Source organism: Dromaius novaehollandiae, chromosome 10, assembly GCF_036370855.1.
Source record: "Dromaius novaehollandiae isolate bDroNov1 chromosome 10, bDroNov1.hap1, whole genome shotgun sequence".
Classification (NCBI taxonomy): domain Eukaryota; kingdom Metazoa; phylum Chordata; class Aves; order Casuariiformes; family Dromaiidae; genus Dromaius; species Dromaius novaehollandiae.
Window position 1 is genome coordinate 17536811 of NC_088107.1, and position 19033 is coordinate 17555843.

At 37.5% G+C, this 19033-nt stretch overlaps 1 protein-coding gene across 3 annotated transcripts in view; it reads right to left on the reverse strand.

Moving 5' to 3' along the window:
* Window positions 1-19033, reverse strand: part of THSD4 (thrombospondin type 1 domain containing 4) — a 448823-nt gene that overhangs the window by 73773 nt on the left and 356017 nt on the right. For all 3 annotated transcript variants that reach the window (XM_064517464.1, XM_064517462.1, XM_064517465.1), the window contains one exon: window positions 7647-7851. In XM_064517464.1, the coding sequence (XP_064373534.1) occupies window positions 7647-7851 (205 nt within the window). The remainder of the gene's footprint in view (window positions 1-7646; window positions 7852-19033) is intronic.

Genomic DNA, 19033 nt, shown 5'->3' on the forward strand with positions numbered 1-19033 from the left:
TAGAATAAGATGAACATTTATTTAATGAAAGAAACTTTCTCAGGAGAAAATCAATTTGAAACTATTAGAAGGATAATAATTTAAAGGATATGTAAATGTGTGTGCATGTGTGTGTGTGAGTGAGCACAAGCAGGGGGGACCAGGCAACTTAGTAATGAACTTCACGTAAGAAGTGTTAGAAACACAGGTACTGCACTTAGTATGCAGTTAGTATGCAGGAGAAAATACGAAAGACGACTGTTAAACATAATACCGGGAATACTTCATCCTGGCTATGATGTTTTATACAGAAGAACCTAGCTTGTCATGGCAGAGATACTACCACATAACACAAATTCCAAGCCGAGATTGACCCCAAAATTCCTGACAAAATATGCCTCCTGGATTTCTGTCGTCTCCAAGCATAAAATTGAGACTCCTCCCTCTGCACTGAACCATCCAAACACAGATGGGCTATGTTAAAGAAAGACTGGCTACAGGAAAGAAAATCATCATCATGAATATAAAAATAACATCCCCCAAACAACAGAAGGACTTTTCTACCAGTAGCATAAAACATTAAGAATTTAAGAATTTGAGGACCTAAAAATAAAACTGGGTTTTAGAGCCCAAACCCACTGAACTATGGTTTGCAGAGGAAAACCATGGAATGATCACCTGTCTAAATGAAGAGTTTTGCCATAACCAACTAACACATTACTGTGCTTACTTTTTGGCTTAAGAAAAAGCAACGTACTGAAAGTTTAAAGCCAATGGACATAGCCAAAACAATGTATACCCTGAAGCGAATCTGTCAGCAATTAGTATAATATTAACTCCCATGCAACGGTCTGGATAACTGCTAAAAAATAAACGCTTGTCTGACCAGACTCAGAGCTTCTGTGTACCAAGGAAAAAAATTTTCCTGGATATGTCACAACATTAGACACTTGAGTACTGAAGTTGTTTATAAATCCACATAGAGAAAGGACAACTATCTTAGTAACAGACCCATGCTAACTTTAATTCAAAGTATGGCCACTCAGATAGCAATTAATTCAAATTAAACTCAGTATATCTAAAACTAAGCAAGTGATGCTAAATAAACAGAAAAAAAGCAGTATCTTCTTTGCTCATCAAGTCTCTTCTAATATTAATATGTAACTGAATGTTCTGAGGTGGCCCAAAATTGATTAACCTTCAGTTTTGCAGAATAAGAAAATTTCTCAGCGGAAGTAAAACCTGATAAATACGATAGGAAAAGACACAAGGCTCAAAGTGGGGAGGAGGAGCTAAGGCTGGAGCTAATGAGCAAAAGATACAAATGATACTAACATCACTATGTTTTTACAGGAATGCTTGGTTTTGCAAACGCATTTTGCAAGTCAAAGTTATTTCTCTTTCAGTGTAGTATTTCTCAGCTCTTCAGCTCAGTATTCAGGACATAACTACAAAATGGATTTGTTCGGATTTCCAACTGTGAAAAAGATCTATTTTAGCAATATTATTGAAAATGTCAGTTTACACAGATTTTAACTGCCTGTTCAAATACTCATAATTCACTCAGAAATTTCCTTACAGTTTGCTTGTTTTCAGTTTATTTAGGAAGTGATTCTTCACATCTTTATTTTCGTTGCAATTTGGACAAAGTCTCCTTCATTTGTTCAAAGAAATGTCTTATTTAACTCAAGTAGAGGATAGGCGAGAGGACCAAGGACAAAAGAAACAATAAGTTACTCTAATCTAGACACTGTAAAAAAAACAGTTTATAAGTAACGCATACAGTAAGCTCTACATAATGACACACATACATTCCAACTCCAAATGCATACAATGACTTGCAGAGGGATGCACTCAATGAATGATATTCACCATAAGAAATACACTGTCAAAGTCCCAGGAGGGGTTTTACAAGCCACCACCGTAACAACGTAGCTTTGGGTTGCTGTACTTTGTGAACTCAAATGAAAAATTAGTCAGATTTTTTTTCTGAATAGAAATGGAAAAATTATTAATGGTTCACAAACAACTCTCAGTACCCATTTGGGACAGCCACTGAACCTGACACACACTTGAACACCAAAGTGCATCATGAGCAGTTTCCTTGTATATATGGTAACTGAGGGGAAAAAAAAAAGACCAAAAATCCCTCAAGCCCTGAAAATTCGAACACATATTCTCTCTTCTCTATATAATATCTAGTATATGGTGTGACTTTTTTGCACAGCAATCTTTAATCTTGTCCTGCAAAATCCAAATATAATAATCACTAAGAGCAATTTAAACAACTGTGTTTTACGTATATTATTGATCTGATTAGCACCAAATGAAGCAAAACAGTATGTTGGTCATGAGCTAATAAATAAATTATAAAACTTCAGATGATTACATGTGACAGAGAAGTATCTTTAACAATGTTTATCTTTTAAGTCCTCTGCCAGCATTCTAATATATCTAACTCCTTTATTTGGTGTTGATTTGAATCTATATACTGATTTTAAAATGTTATTTTAAGCTCAAGAGCTGCTAACAATATTTCATCATAAGACATGGTTTGAATGTTATCTGTGCTGCAGGGGACATTGAATCAAAACATTTTCCACAAAATTTTATCACAGTCCCTTCAGCATCAGCCACTCTTGCTTGCACGTGATGAATTCATTAAATCCATATTCACGTTCAAGTACACTAATATTCACAAGAACGCTATTAAAACGTTAGATTTTTTTTTTTCATTAACCTGTACTTCTTATTTTAATCACAAATACTGTATACTGGCACAAGCTAAGAGCAGACAGAACAGCATGTAATCGCATTACAGAACAGGTGGAAATCAAATTAGATTCAAAGATTTATCTCACGTAATAGCTGAAATAACATAATTCCATGAAAAAAACCCAGGCTGACATACATGATACATTCCATGAAGGAATTCCTTTACAATTAGCAATGAATTAAACTTTACAGTGAAACACCTCTGTAATAAATGCTATACAGATAAGGTACAAAAAGGTTAAAGAGACTTGCCAAAACTCTTATGCATAAACTTTCATAAAATAGCTCATAAATGTCTACTGCTAAAGATACTAACAAAGTGCTGGATAGTGTTTGCAGAATTGAATCTTAAAAGCTGTCTTACTCCAGAATCAGAACTGTTTCTACAGTCATTAGACATTATCAGATTCTGACTATAATCAGTTCATTATACATAATACGCATTAGTAACTAATGCATTTTCAACCATTTTATCTTTAACTCTTATATTAGGCTAAACTAATTTTTGCTATTGAAATTTCATTCTCCTTATCGAATTCTTTCTGTTGAAGCTATGGATATGAGTAATAACCAGCTTCTTTAAATTAGGTCCTCGAGACTCACCATGCAAAAGAGCGCTTTCAGAGTATAACACATTGATGTCATTCAGCTTTAAAATTTGTCATTATCCCAAATTTCAATCCCAAGGATACTGGAATATTTATACGCAAACCCATATGTTTTGCAGCATAAATGCTGTAACAGATTGGTCCTACTTAAGGCATTATGGTCCCACTTAATTCAATGGCAAACTTCCCATTTCAGGGTATGAGAACTGGCCATGATGATTACTGAGGGATTAAAAGTATGTCTTTGTCTCATTCCTCTATCAGACTAGCACGTGACAGAAGTGCTCTTCCAATGGACAGGTCTGTCCAAGGTCAGCTGTTCTGCTGCCCAAAGGTCCGACAGAGCAGCCAACAAGAAAATATTGCTGAGAACTACTTGGAACAGCAAGCAATTCTGTGTATAGCTCAGGACTGCATAGCAGAGTCTAAACCTAAATTGTAATATGTAGGTTTCGCTTCAAACTGAAAGGTAGAAAGTAGTACGCAGACTGACTAATTCACTATTAATACTTATTAATAGCTATTATTTAGGCTGTGTAGTACCAAAACTGGACAACTTCTGTTTCAAGCATCTCCAAAAAGGTATGAGCTGTTCCCCGGGGAATTTCTGACCTGCCTTGTGGCTGTACTAGTGGTAGCTCACTTTGGCTCACTAAAAACTGTTAAAGTCACAGGCCACTCCCAAACTGGCTGCTAAAGCATTTCCTCAGCAAGCTTGGCTTGCTGCATAATGTCCTTTTCCCTGTAAACTGTGCCACACATTGCATGCTTACGCTTTTCCTCTGCAAGCTGATGAACCTGGTGGGGAAGAAGAGGAGTTTCTCGTCTGGCTGCTTTTCCCTTTGGCCCCATCCGCACGAGGCCTGTCCCAGGAAACCAGCTGCTATTCCTTTTACAACATGCCTCTTCCCACCCTCCATCACACGGAGGCTTTCTGCAGTAAAGACCTTTAAGAAATGGGAAACTTAAAGGATTTGTAGCACAAAATGGTGGGGAGAGAGGGGGTAAAGGAAGAGTAAGTTTGAAAATAGTGCTGCATGAGATTAATTCAACAAGAGGAGAACACCCAAAAAGGATAACATAAGCAGTAGGAAACAGAAATGATGTAGAAGGTTTCTGAGGCATACAGAGATAAAAGAGCACAGATGCACGTATAGCACAGCATAGATGCACAAGAGGTCCATGAATTGGTACTTTTTGAAATATGTTAAAGTTACACGAAGTATGTTTAAAGAACCTTTAAAAGAGCCTACATTATCTCCTTTCGACTGAATATTCTGACTACCCAGACAATGACGTGTTCTAGAAATGCAAAAATTTTGTATACAATTGTCGTTTCTTTCTAAAATGAAGTTTATTACTGTTGGAAAGTAGAAAGAACTTACACATTCTATTCTGTAATCACTCCCTCCAAGCTGTGCATAAAGAACTGAAAATGCAATGGTTAGAATTAGTAAACCTTCATAAGTTACCATCGCATTCAGCAGCGTCATTACACCTATGCTTTTCTGAGGGTCACAGCTTTTGTTCTCAATTGTAACAGACAGCACAGCAAAAACAAGCAGTGGATAAAGACAAAAAACCAAAAGCAGTAGGGAGAAGCATTCAAATATTTCAATGTTTTGATGACTTTTAGCTCAGTCTGAATCTCTTTGAGGAGGAAACCTCACATTCTTGCCTGCTTTTTCCAGCACCTATTGATTTTACAGAAACCATGAATACCTCATAGTGAAAACACATGTTCTGGATTGAGTACTCTTGACAAAGCAGTGAAGAGCTGTGTAAATCCACATGGAGCTTGGATGGTCATCTGAACTGAGATGAGCAGAATACGCAGATTCCCAGAAAGATCTGCTGACATCTTACTAAAACATTCCTAGTGACTCTGAGCTGATATATGATTTTACACTGAAGAAACCAAAAAATGTGCAAACCGAAAGGAAACTGAAAACAACAAAGCTTACATACTTTTTAAGAGAAGAATGTTGCTCGCAAGCAGCTCTGATGACTATAATTGGACGATGACAGAACAGGGATCTGAAAATTCAGTTTAGCAAAGCACTCAAATATACACTTAAAGGACTGGCTGTTGGGTTACTTTTTTGTTGCTGCTGCTCCTGCAGCATAAAGATGGATTTAAGTTTTTTTAAGGTTCAGGGGCTTTGCTCGTTTCTACAAATTAGAGAAACCTGTAAATATCAGATCTGAGTTTTAAAGTTTCCCAGCTTTACCAGGTTTACGTACTCTATAAAAATCGTCTTGAATGCAGAGATTTTGAATGCTGTGCTATCTGTGAGAAATCTGTGATCATTAACAGGCTGGAAAATATGTTTTGAAATACCACTGAACTTGGACAAGAAATTGCCACCAAACCTTTTTCTAGTTTTCATTTTCTGATCCTTTAGAACACTTTCTTTTCTGTCCTCGTGCAATAATATCTGCCTTGATAAGCCAATCTGATAATGACACAGTGTAAGTAGAGAGGCTGGACTCCTTCTAAATGGAACCAGAGCCCTAATAATTCTTAACGGGGTGAGAGTTGGTAAATTTAGCAGACTAAACCCATACCAGCAGCTTTAAAATGAAAGCAGGGATGACAGCATAAACTCTGGGGATAAAGAGCAGCATGGGAAAGAGAAATCTGGCCGCTTTCCCATACATGCCAACAGCTTTGATTATTTTTAAGTAAAAATGTTACTGTTTTTCTGTCCTGCCCATTCCAAAAATGCTCATATGGCTCATGATGTCTTATTACAGCTAAGGGAACTTCTCTGTTACCTCTTCTAATATGCTGACGTGTAAATCTGAAAAAAAAAATATCTTCAGTTTCATGATTTTATAAATTTTGTAACGTGGCAACTTTCATTGGCTTGCCAAGCAAACTGTATTCTCTCATCCATTTCCTACCAAACGTACAGTATCTACAGAAGTATTTTAGATAGAATAATTATTTTCTTTCATGATCAAACCAGCTAGTGTTGATGAACACTGGTTCATATAGCTCATCGATATTTTTGGAAGAAACCAGGACAAATCAGAACTGGTGAGTTCACCTTACAGGGGATTCAGAACATCTAGGGTTTAGTAGATTGTGGGTAGATTCTATTGTTTTTTCACTTAGAAATTTTGAAGAGTCACATTTTTGGTCAAATTAGGGAATTCACATTATGTGAACATCATGTGTCTGTTCCCTATAATAAACTCCCATCCACAGCCAGATGTTTCTGTAAAACTAGTTATAGCTCTGACAGAAATTAGGGAGAAGAAAGAAGCAATTCAGTAACGAGCATTTTCCTTGCTTATACTTGAGCAGTAGCTGAAATGCTTAACAGCCACAAGTGAGATACAGCAGCTGTCGGAGTGCTGAGATTTGAAACTTCCAGTGCAGCTAGTTCTAGTAATAAGGACATGCAGCTAACGAAAAAAGGCCTCATGCAGCTCCATTATTACTATTATTAGCTATGGTAACTCTCAAGAGAGGTCTAAAGATGGACAAATAGGTAAAGACAAATTAAAGGCAGGGATTTATAAATCCTAAACAACTGTTTTCTCTCCAAACCACTCAGCAAGATTGGGTCCAAGAGGGAAACAAAAACGCAGGCCCTTTGCAGGTGAAACATGGGCGGTTATACCAGGGAATGGAACCATTCATAATGCACACCAGACAGATTTCTATGTAGAAAGTCCCACATCACCTCTAACTTGCAGCACACTACACAGCTCTACAAATACAACACAAAATGCTACAATGTTAATATAAATGCCCCAGGATTCTCTGTTCTTTTGAATCAAGAACCTGCTTGAGAATAAACTGCATAAATGATCTTGTACTCTGAGAACATCACCCCAATACCACTTTATCTCAGCACAATTTTGGTATACTTTCATGTTAAAAGAGCTTAAATTTTAGGCAATCAGAGAATCCTCTTTTCTGTGCAAGTAAGCTCGATATACTTGACATAAACGACCATGCTCCTTTGCTGGATTCTCTGTCCCTTCAGACAAGATCGACAATGTGACAAGTATAATGACCACAGTGGAACCGACTAATAGGGAATGTCAAAGTCAGGTCATATGGACAAGGCAATGGACGTTAATGGATGTATGGTGTCTCTCATACCAGATCAAACCAGAATTATAAACTGATAGTTCTGATCAAAAAGCCTAACTAATGTTTTTTTTTCCTGACATCTATTTTACACTGCTCAGAGGACCTTACCTGGGAAGACATCCACCCAAGTTGCACCATCTCACGAAGAATGTATTCACTGAGATACAACTTACCCAAATAGTTGTTGCTCTTTGACATCTCTGTAATGTTGATTTTAGTAGCTCCTTCAGGAATTTCCACTATCTTGTGGTAGCCAAGATTTGTTAGCGTGTGTTTGAAAACTCCAGACACAACTTTGCAAGCAGTGTTGTCCCCTCCACATATTCCACACTTGTCAACCACCTTGTCTGAACCCAGATAGTCATCACAGCCAATACTCTGCAAAATAAAATACAGCTTTTTCAAGATCTTACAACTGCAAACTTTCAGGCATAACCAACTGAGGACAGTATGACTTTCAGAGAACATAAAGCCTGAAAAGATTTTATGAATTCTGGTATCAACAATTTCTTCCTTTGTCCTTCTACACGCAATAAAGTAATAAAAACCATCTAGGTCAGAGAACATATACATGTGGGGGTTTCAAATTAGCCTGCAGGTTTTGCACTTAAAAGCACTCCATGTCAAACTTTACAATATTATAGCCAAAAATACAAGAACACAGTAGAAATCACTAGTGCATTTATCATTCCTGATCACACTTTCCTCATCTGAAAGCCAGGTATCTCCTAACAACACAGCTACTATAGCTGCTAGTCAGAAAAGAGGTGAAGCAGTGCTGCGATTTTGTTATGAATCCAAAATGGGCTTTTGACACAGGCAGGACTATTTTGTACATAAAATATCTTTTTAATTTCCTCCAGGAATGAGTATGGTGCCTCCTCTCATACAGAGGCTTCTAAAAAGTATTTATACCATATCTAAACTCTAGTTATCCTCTTGTTTATAGAGCAGGAAAGTGGCACAATTTTGGCCCACTTGATAACACCTCCCCAGACAGGACAGCTAAAAACCAACCAAACAAACAAAAATCACAGAGGAAAAAATAGAATCAAACTTATTATACTTTAAAACTGCACACAACGTAGAGATTAGTTCTTTTGCAGGAACATTTCTGTTCATTATATTGTTGTTTAGTATTTACAGACTTTAAAAATCACTTTTCATAAACACTTCTCATCTACCTATATGATTAATTCCCTATTTGAAACAGCAGGTCAGAAACATACAGGCAAAAAAGAACTTCTTATTCTCTTTCAGGTAAGAATGAAACATTACACGGGATAGTAGAACTGAAGCCTATCACACTTTCTCTGAAACATATTACTCTGATGTAAAGTGTTTATGTTAAATGATGGACCAAATACTTGCAAATACTTGCAAAATATTGGATGAAAAAAATGGCTAATAATTTTTTATAGTCTCTTCTGGAAGCAAGTAGTCAAGTAAAAAGAATTTTCTGATACCACCAACTTATAACATAGGGAGTGTCTTGAGCCCTGGCGTCACTCTATTTCTTTACTATCCCAATACTAATGCTTGTCCCTTGCTGTGAAAAGTGTTCTAAACTGCAAGCCAGATTCTGCTTAGTTCCAATATAAATATTTAACACCCAACATCTTTCTTATGACTATCCAAAAAACACAGATAAAACCATCTAACTTGTCACTGCCAGGATCTTGTGGGGCTTGACAATGATGCCTGTTTGCAGTCATGAAGCAAGAGGACGGAGAAGATTGCCAAGCACTTGGAGTCTGATGGCGGGATAACCTGGTAACTAAAACCTGCTCCATCCTATTAGATGTAGTGTGAGCAGACTGTTGCATCATTTTGAAAAGATTTAGGATACAGATAGAAACACTTGGTTTAACATCTTGCATTTGCATTGCTTGGCAGAAATGTTAAGATCATGTGGGAGTTTTATTTTTGTTTTGCCATAAAATGCATTTTACTTACTAAAAATGTAACAATACTAAGTTACCAACATACTACAGGTACTACTATACTAACTACTACACAAACTTACCACACTTACTAGCTTACTAACATGTACTCACTTACTAACAAGGCAACAACACTTACTAACAATGTTTCACCTTTGGTTAAGCACAGTAATTACTACTGAGTGTCACTATGCCAAATCACACAGTATGATTTTAGACCTGACTAAAATAATCTGAAAAAATGAACTGATCTAAATTTAAGACTGCTGTGACCAAGGACTGATTAATCTCTGGGCTCTTCCTCTTTAAAGGGTATTTTGCTGAGGGGATTCACACTTTCCCCAGCATACATTCTTCGGACAGAAACGTGGTGGTGCTTAGACTCCTCCTGCGTTACGGAGTGACTTCCAGGAAGTTTCCACTGCCAGCACGTTCTTTTATGGAGGAAATCCTTTCAAATACGAGGTGCTATATGATATAAATTGCTAGCATAAATGTTTAATGGTCTTCCACACCGCTATTGAGTTCCATAAACATTAATATAATTTTCTTCCTTCCAGCAAGTAGAAGAGAATACAGAAAAATGTGTTTTATGCACTGCATAAAACATACTGCAGAATTACTACGGGGCAGTCTGAACAGAACTACTTACGACAGAAGGAGCACGACGGATCGGTACAAATGTGGTTCTTTGGAATGGCAATAAATATCAAACCTGTTTTAAACTCACATGTCGTCCTTAATCAAATATTAATGGACGTACAGGGCAACTGTCATTCTTCAGATGCAGTATTTGGAATTCTTTCAATTTTGGGGTAAAAGGAGTCTGTGTTGTGAAAAGTGCTCATAATTTTTAAATGCTCTTTCACAGAAGACTGAAAAAGATACAAAGAATGAACTACTGGAGACAAGGACCTAATAATCTGAAATCAGTAACAGACAATGAGAGAACGCAGTACCACGACTAGTAAAGATACCAAAAACCATAGGTACTATGCAGAGCGCACTCAGATACACATTTTACATACCTATAAGAACAGGTATTTAGTAATGGACTAAAATTTTACAAAGAAAAGTTCCAACTTTTATTGGGCTTTCTGTTGAGATGTCTCCGTAAATGGCAGGCTTTATAGGTGAGTATTGCATAGGGTTCAGAGGAAGAGGCCAGTTATAACTAGTATGTTCTGGAAAACATTGACGATTCCTTAATTCAGTTTAGGCAGGCATATAAAAAAGACTGCATCGTCTGTAATATTTCCGAACCTGGCAAGGATAGTCATACAGCAAGTCTGTGTCCAACCGGTCAATGGGAATCTCCCTTTCTAGCTGTATATAGCATTGATTTCCAGCACTGACAGGTCCTGAGATATTGGATCTGACACCTGTCACTGGTCCAGGGCTCAGCACTCAAAACGTCCCGGGCCTTGCTCCAGGGTAATTTCAGGAATATGAAAGAAACACCTTTCTGGCAAACTGATTCTGCTTTCTTTCTGCTTTCAAACAGCTGTTTGAAGCTGTTCAGAGCTTTGGAATTGTAGAAGTCATCCTGGCAGAACTAGGCTGGTAAACAGAATAAATGCAAATTAACCAAAAATGTACAACACACACAACTGTGTTAAAAAAGTCATTCAGTATTTTTTTTCTAAGTTATGACTATAAATTTAAGAAGTACCACCTTTCTGACTGGCTAGCAAACATAAAAAATACGAACCAACTTGTAACCTGTCTCAGCTGGTGGTACTCATTACATTTAAGCACACATGCACAAAGCAAAGCCCCTTATCACATCACTGTGATACATCAGCAAGAAAAACGTAATGGAAAGAAGTGATGCACAACTGGAATCCACACTGAATGTTCCTTCCAACATTTGCTGTGGGAGCATGGATCAGTCTTAACTATGCCAAAGGATATAATGATCAGAAGTTCTGCTAGATAAGTAGATAGGTCTGAAATCTCAGATACAGTCTCCTTGCATAGCTCTGGAGCTTGAGATGTAAAGTGGGCACCAATGCACTGACACCCAACTTAGCAGCCTCTTGCTCTGTCCCAGTGGTGAAAGAAGGTCTCTGTCAATGAAGAATTCATAGTCCTGGTTTTCATCATGTAAAAGATACTTCAGGAATTCAAAAGCAGATGTCACAAACTACACAGAACATGGCTACTACAGATGTAAAAATACCAGGACTGTGAATAAGAGATGAGTGAGCAGACAGAAAGGTAAATGCATCCTGCCCACAAAACAGGATTTCTCACTTGATGTGACAGTCATGACTACTTTTTGGATGGGAGCTGTTCTTTGGCTATCAATAAAAGGAGCACCAGAACATATCTATCCCCTTAAAAAAACCTTTTGCTAATTTTTTTCTTTCTCAGAAGTGTTTCTGCCTTCAAATTTCAGCACTATAAACCAAGCATCTAGTGTGTTGTTCGAATAATTTTTGCATTGTGGTTCAAGAAATCTTTTAAAGTTACAGGTTAGCATGAAAGACACTGGTCAAGAATTACAGCCAACTGTGTGCCAAAAATAATTTAAATGAAATCCCCTGAGAGAAACAAGGGACAATCTGGATGAAATATTCAGTGGTGGACTTAATAGGGATTTAGGACTATGTATACAATAAAATGGGGCTGGTGCCAGGCATCTGAAGAGATGAAGTGCTGATTCTTGAAATGGAAAACAGATGTTACAATTTCGGTACTAAATGATTCTAGTAAAAACTGCAATCTATGTGGTAAAGTGGCATAAATAATACTGCAATCTACATGGTAAAGTGATATAAATAACACAACATGACAAAAACTTGCTTCCATTGTTTTAGCTGCATAATATTAAGAGGGAGGAAAGGAACAGTTACGAGTTGCAGTATGTCAATACCATTAACTTCAAAAATCAGCTATATTGACAGATAGCTGAAAAGTTGCAATACAATAAGTAATTTGGAGTCTGAGCATGCAAGGGGTTAGAAGACAGGCAAATAAAGTGTTTATTTTAAGTCATACTTAAACATAACTGAAAAATTCTAACATGTACCGCTCTACTAAAGTAACATCATGCAGTACAGGGTAATGCGAGAGGAGTCATCTCGCAAGATGCACTGCCTAAAATACCACTAAGGAAGTTAACTGGGAAGCAGAAGAATACCAGTGGCATTTTAAGCAGCTACAGTTAAAAAAAAAAAAAGAAGAAGAAGAAGAAGAAGAAGTGGGAAAGTACCAAGCAATTCTAATTACTATAAATTGCTGAAGCTATTGCTAACTACATTTTACACGCTACTGTCCTATAAACCATTGAGCTTTATGGGAACCCTTGTATTTGCTGTTCCGCTTGAGCAATACTGCAGCTACCCCAGCTCAGTATCATCGATTTAGCCAACAAAACTTTGAACTCTTTCTCTTGCACTACAGAATAAATAAAAGTACTGAGATTAATTATTAGAATTACTTTACTGTTATTTTATCTCCTGTCCATGTTCTGAAACACTTGGTAGTTGAGTCTTATAGGATGATATAACATAAACAGTATCACAACTAGTCATACCTCCTTTCTCGAACTTCTGGTCATTCTTCCAAGTAGTGCAATGCCCTTTGATAGTGAATCCAATAAAAACCACGAAATACCAAGACAGTTAAGAACTAGCTTTGTTGGCTGATGTCTTTGCATATTTTAATTTGAAGTTAAAGTTACCTTTCTCACCCTATGTACCAAATTATTCAAAAAGAGTATTTTGGATATATTTGGACTTAAGCTGTTTAATACCACGTGCTTCCTACAGAGAAACAGGACTGCATGAATCATCATACACTAAGAGATTATATACTAAGAGATAGTATTTCACAAAAATTACTGGATCTAATTCTAAGAATTAAATCTTAGCTGCATTTCAATGAACAAATAAGTTTTTTCAAATCTTACGCCAGCCAATTTCAGTCTGTTTGCCTTGTAATTACCCAAGTGCATCAGTGGAAAGTAGTAAAAATGCTCTGTGGTTTACACTAAAAACATGCTTGGTTTACATGCCAGATTAAGAAATCTGCATATGGAGACATAAACACACCAAAGAAAATGAGTAATCCAAGAAGTATTACCAACATGTGCCATGATTAATGATTTTAGCGCACACATCCTGCCAAATCATTTTGTGTTCAAAAGACTGTTTTTTTTTTTAAAAAAAGGAATCCTGTTTGCGTGTCTACATGTTCCTTTGTTAAGATTTAACATAACTTTCTTATCCAACACTTGCTATAACTTAAGTTCATTAGTATTGCTAATGGCTATAAATTGAAACAAACTAGCCTTTATAATACATTATTTAAAACTGAACAGAAATGTAGAATGGCAACTGTGCAGCATACAGAGAGTAAGATGTCTCTAGCATATTCAAAGGCAACCAACAAAGGCTGTGTATCATATTCTTACTTGGTGGCAGGGAAACCAGTGACTTAGCAGAGGGCTTTTAAGTGTGGAGAAGTAACACAATCAGAATTATCCTCATGCAATCTGCACCTAAGAAAGAGAATGTGTAGTCCTTAGATGTTTCTATTGGAGACTAGTAGGAAGCAGCACAGATAATCTACCTGTTTTAGCCAGAAGGTTAAATAGTCTACACATACTTTTCACAGGTAGCCTACAAAGACTATTTAAATTAACAAACAAGGATTAAGATCCCAAATAGGGCATATGACTCTAGACAAATTCAACCTAGAATGCATATATTCTCCTAACAGTGACTGCAAGAGATACTATGGTTTTCCCACATTTTAAAGTCTTTAATCAGGACCATTTGGAAAGATATTTTGAAATTCAGTCAGATGGAGATTTGAAGGTTTTGACGTAGGAATACTAACTGGTAAATTGTCCAGACAGTATTATCACGTGTCATCTAGCTGGTATTATCAAATATGTCACCCTGATCATAATACTATCTCTCAGGTATCACAGACTCTGATCCAAACGTCAGGAGCGTGGCATTTCCAGCATTCATACTGTAAATCTGCACACAGCGCACTTTGAATGAACATCACTCTAAACCAAGCCAACATAAAGCAGAAATAAAGGCAGACTGGTACTAAAGTCATTATTTTGAATTCCTGCCTTTAAATGATGCAGAAAAAATAATCAAGAGGAGGACAACATTTTAAAGCTGGCCTGTAAGCTTGCAACAACTTCAAGGTTGTGTGGTGGATGATTCAAATAAACATGGTCTTTTCTGCATGCTGCTAGTATTTATTCTGCTTTTTGTTGCTTCTCAGGACCATGAAAAGAGCTGAATCTTTTCTAAAGAAATCCTGTTTTATTTTTTCCAGGTATCTTGTTATTTTTTGTACTTCACTGCGATTTCTTATAATTACATCTTACAGAGCAATCCATCGCAAGGCTGTGCTGTGCACCAATGACTTTGAGAAAAACAAAGGTAGAACAAAAAACAAAGTCATCATGTTCGTTATCAATATAAGCAACAAATCAAAATAAAGAAAACGTGTGTGTGTGTGTGTGTGTGTGTGTGTGTATCTGCCTTGAAACAGCCTTTATTCTGGCCTATCTGTACTACGGGCCATATAGCTTGGTTTCCTTCCTACCTAAAAGAAATGATTGACTCATAATACAAATTTAGGTAATTGAACGGCAGTGATAAATTCTGCAGTTGCTGCTTATTCAGCAGTTGTCCTTATTCGACACTGCTGCTGAGGAGGCTCTGCCTCACAAACAGCATGGGAACAGCAATTCCAACACAATTTCAGTATCTGACATTAAGATTCTCAGTTCTACCATGCCTCTTGTTTTTTCCTCGAAATTATCACTTTTCTACCATTCTCCTAGATGCTCTATAGGATTTTGACTAGTACAGAAAAAGAAATATGGAGTACCTTATAGTCCTTGGTCTACTTTTTTTTTATCCAAAAAAGCATGTAAGAGTAGATTATAGACTCTAATATCGTATCAGTTTTCCCATAGAGTTACGCTAGTAACTAACACTGCACTACCTTTTCAGGTTCTGTTGGCTGCATGGTGCTACACAACAGCAATTTAGTGCTTCACTGTCTTAAGTTGCTAGAGAAACTGAAGTTCCAGTGAGATCCTTAGCAAAGTCAGCAGGAACGGACTTCTCCGTTTTCCTCTCTTGTGCAAGACTTTCAAGGTCCCCAAAACACATGAGTAAAGTCTGTAGAAGAAAAGCTTTTGACACTTACCTAATTTCTCCTTTCAAAATAAATGAAAAACTCTAGCCTCTCCAAGAAAGACAGGAGAAAAACAATTATAAAATGGGTGGAAACATTACAAATGCTTTTAATGTTTGTTTCATTTGGCTTTTCCCTAATCTTTAAAAATTCTCCTGAAAATATTAGTTCAGAACCATTTAAAAATGGTTGTTTAAATGCCAAAAAATGACCCCCAAAATCTACAATCAAGCCAAAGCTGGAAGTCAGGAAAGATATCACAATAAGCTATATATATAACAGCAATTTAACTGAAAAAAAAAAAAAAAGAGAAGCTAAGACTCTAACACATAAATAAAGGGAATAATAGAGCCATTGAGGGTACAGCTGAAAGGTACTGAATGAAAAACAAAAAATAAATAAATCTTCTATCATTCTTGGTCTTTTCTATCAAATGCTGTATCCTCGACTTTCTAGCTAATCCCTGACCCACACTGTTCATGACTCTAATAGAGTGTCGCCTTCAACCTTCTTTCATCCCCACCTGACGAAACAGCTTTCTATATTCTAGCCAACTTCCTACAGCAGCTTGAGCTTTGTTTGCTATGCCAGGTATCTCCCCACATACACAGTCCCCAGACTGTGTCTACTTCCCAGACCTTTCCAACAGGAAAGCGAAAATGTTACCTTAGTGATTCAACAAGTACTGCAATGCCCCCAACTGAATTTGCGCAGCAGAAAATCAGTATTGCCCCCAAGACACTTGGGCAAAGTAACAGTTTTTAAAATATGTAAAATGGCTTCTCCAAAGTTGAGACTCTCTAAATTACAGACTTCACCAGGTACGAGGAATATAACTCTATTTTTATAAAAACAAAGCCGCTGCATATTTTTGTAATAGTGTCACTTAAAAACTACTCATCTAGAAGATAAATCAGCTTCTGTTTTGCAACAACACAGAAAACATTCCATTAGCAAGCCGAGATTTGAGGTCCTGTAGTCTTCACATTGGTCCTGGCCTAAGCATAGCCTGGAGACAGCAGGAATTTGTGATCGCATGTGCACAAACAGCGGGAATGGCTGGCAGCTAAACAGCATACAAACAAGCTGCATGGTATCTGCTTCAGGAATACGGCCTGTATCTGAGTGGGCTAGAGGGGAAGCTCCAGATGCTCAAGAGATACTGTTAAGACAAAAAGCTGATACTTAAAATACCTTGTATCTGATAGCATTATTAGAAGTTACTAAAAAGTAGAGAAGTAACTACATATAATCAGAAGCTTTCTATTCCTCAGAATAAAAAGTGGCTTTATTTGTACAAAGCACAAAGAGCTCGCTGTTGCAGGCCTCGGCGTGCGCAGGCACCGGAGACAGCCGTTCCCCAAAGCCCTTTACCCAGAGGGCACGGCTGACCCACCTGCTGCTGCGGCACCACGTTCTGCAGCCTGCTGAGCCCCAGAGAACACAAGGACGCCAGCCACAGAAAACCCCACAGCCCACGGGCAGAGATGCAGACAGTCCACGGTCTCACGACAAACTCCCGACACAGCGACTACGACTGAGCTGCTCAAGAGCCACAGATCAGTCACTCACAGACAAAGACGGAAGAAGGAGTTTAAGCAGCCTTACTTTTCAGACTCGGGATGAGATTATTTGAACCACCTGCAGTCACGCAGGAGGTCTGCAACAGAGCCCCAAACTCCCTCTGGACACGAATCCCGGTCCACTGCCTCCATTACACCTCTGTTCTTACTCGGTTTTCTGTCTCTAAACTTAAGCTGCTATTGACGTGTCACTCCTTAAGATAACTGTTTTGCAAGTAGAACCAAGTTAAAAAACACTGCTGATGCAGAAACCAGAAAAAACATTAGGTCTCATTTTCCCTAGCACTGTAGAACCAATGCAGCTACGGGAATGTGAGACTAATTCCTTTCTGGTTTGTGCATCAACTGATTTATTAACCAAATTCCAATCACAGAACAATTACCTGCAGGAGTGACACTTCAATAGCAGCTTAACAACATTTATAATGCTCTTTTAATAGGCTAGTGTTGTTTGCTGCTGTGAACATGTGATGAACAATATAAATGTCTATTACAAGCTACAGAAAGAGCTTTTACAAATACTTTCTAGCAAGCTCTTTTAGTATTTAAAGTTCAGAATATGCAATATAGATTTCACCTAAAGCTCACCAAAATGTGTAAGAATGTTTGGCAGCTCAAAGAGGCCTTAGCAGGACCACTCATCCAACTGCTGCGGAGCTCCTCCTCTCAGTGGTCTCCAGATCCTGAGAACAGATCATTACATACTCCTGGTATTACAAAGTACCAATTTTGCCTCCTCTTAGGCTGAAAACAAGATCTTGTTTCTCACCACATAAAGAAACGGCTGCTAACATATCTCTGTTGCAAATGGATACTCAATAGAGGTTGATCTAGTGACCACAGCTTGGTGTTCCTGAACACATGCACAGCGTGCACAGAAAATTCGTGTGTACAGAAAATACTCAAGTCCCTCCATTCAAAGTGACTGCAAATCTAATCAAATTGGTCAGAGACACGGCTGGAGTGAAGGGGAGGAAGACAAAAAAGAAAAACTTAAAAAGAACCAAGATACAGCCTAATTAAACTACAGTTTATTTTGTGTGAAAATGATTTTCCTAAAATTTGTTCAACTTCATTGATTGGTGAAGTGGACAACATAATTCTATTCTGATTTCCTATGTGCAGTTGCTATAGCATTTTTAAAACTAGTAAGGGTCAGTTCTCCCATTTCTTTTAATTCTTAACTTAAAATTCCTGAGCAGATCCTTAAAACCATTTTTAAATCAATTTACTTCTCCCGAACACACTATTTGTTTACTTTGTGCATTTCATTCAATGTGCATTCATGTCTTCCTCGTTAACTTCACTTTAATTTCCAGTTAATAGCCTGCTGGTATTACTTAGAGGTGCTGTAATCTTTTAAACAGACATTATTTGGAAAGCCCATAAACGGAGGAAATTAAAATGACTGAAGTCAACAACTTCACACTTTTCAATGTCCACTCTTCCATGATGCTAGGGACATGTACTATAAAAGCTTTTATTGCATTGCCACAATTGAATTTTGTTATGCACTGGCTTTGGGAAATACTGCCTCTTCTGTTTTCTCATGCCTATAATCGAATTCTGAGAACTAAGGTTAGTTTCTTTAAACAGAGAGCTCTCCTTTACATATAGCTTAACATCTACATATAGCTTAAAGGTTATGTGCATGCACTGATTCTGAAGTTCCCTTCCTCGGACAGAACTGATGTACGATAGTCCCATGTACCTTCTGAGGCACTCATCTGCTGGCAATGAGACTGTCACTCAACCAGCCTCAAGCAGGAGATTCTGATTACTGTAGTATGAGAAAAGTAAGAACTCTTAGAAGAAAAAGGTGTGTACACGTAACAAAGCACAAACTAAAAATTA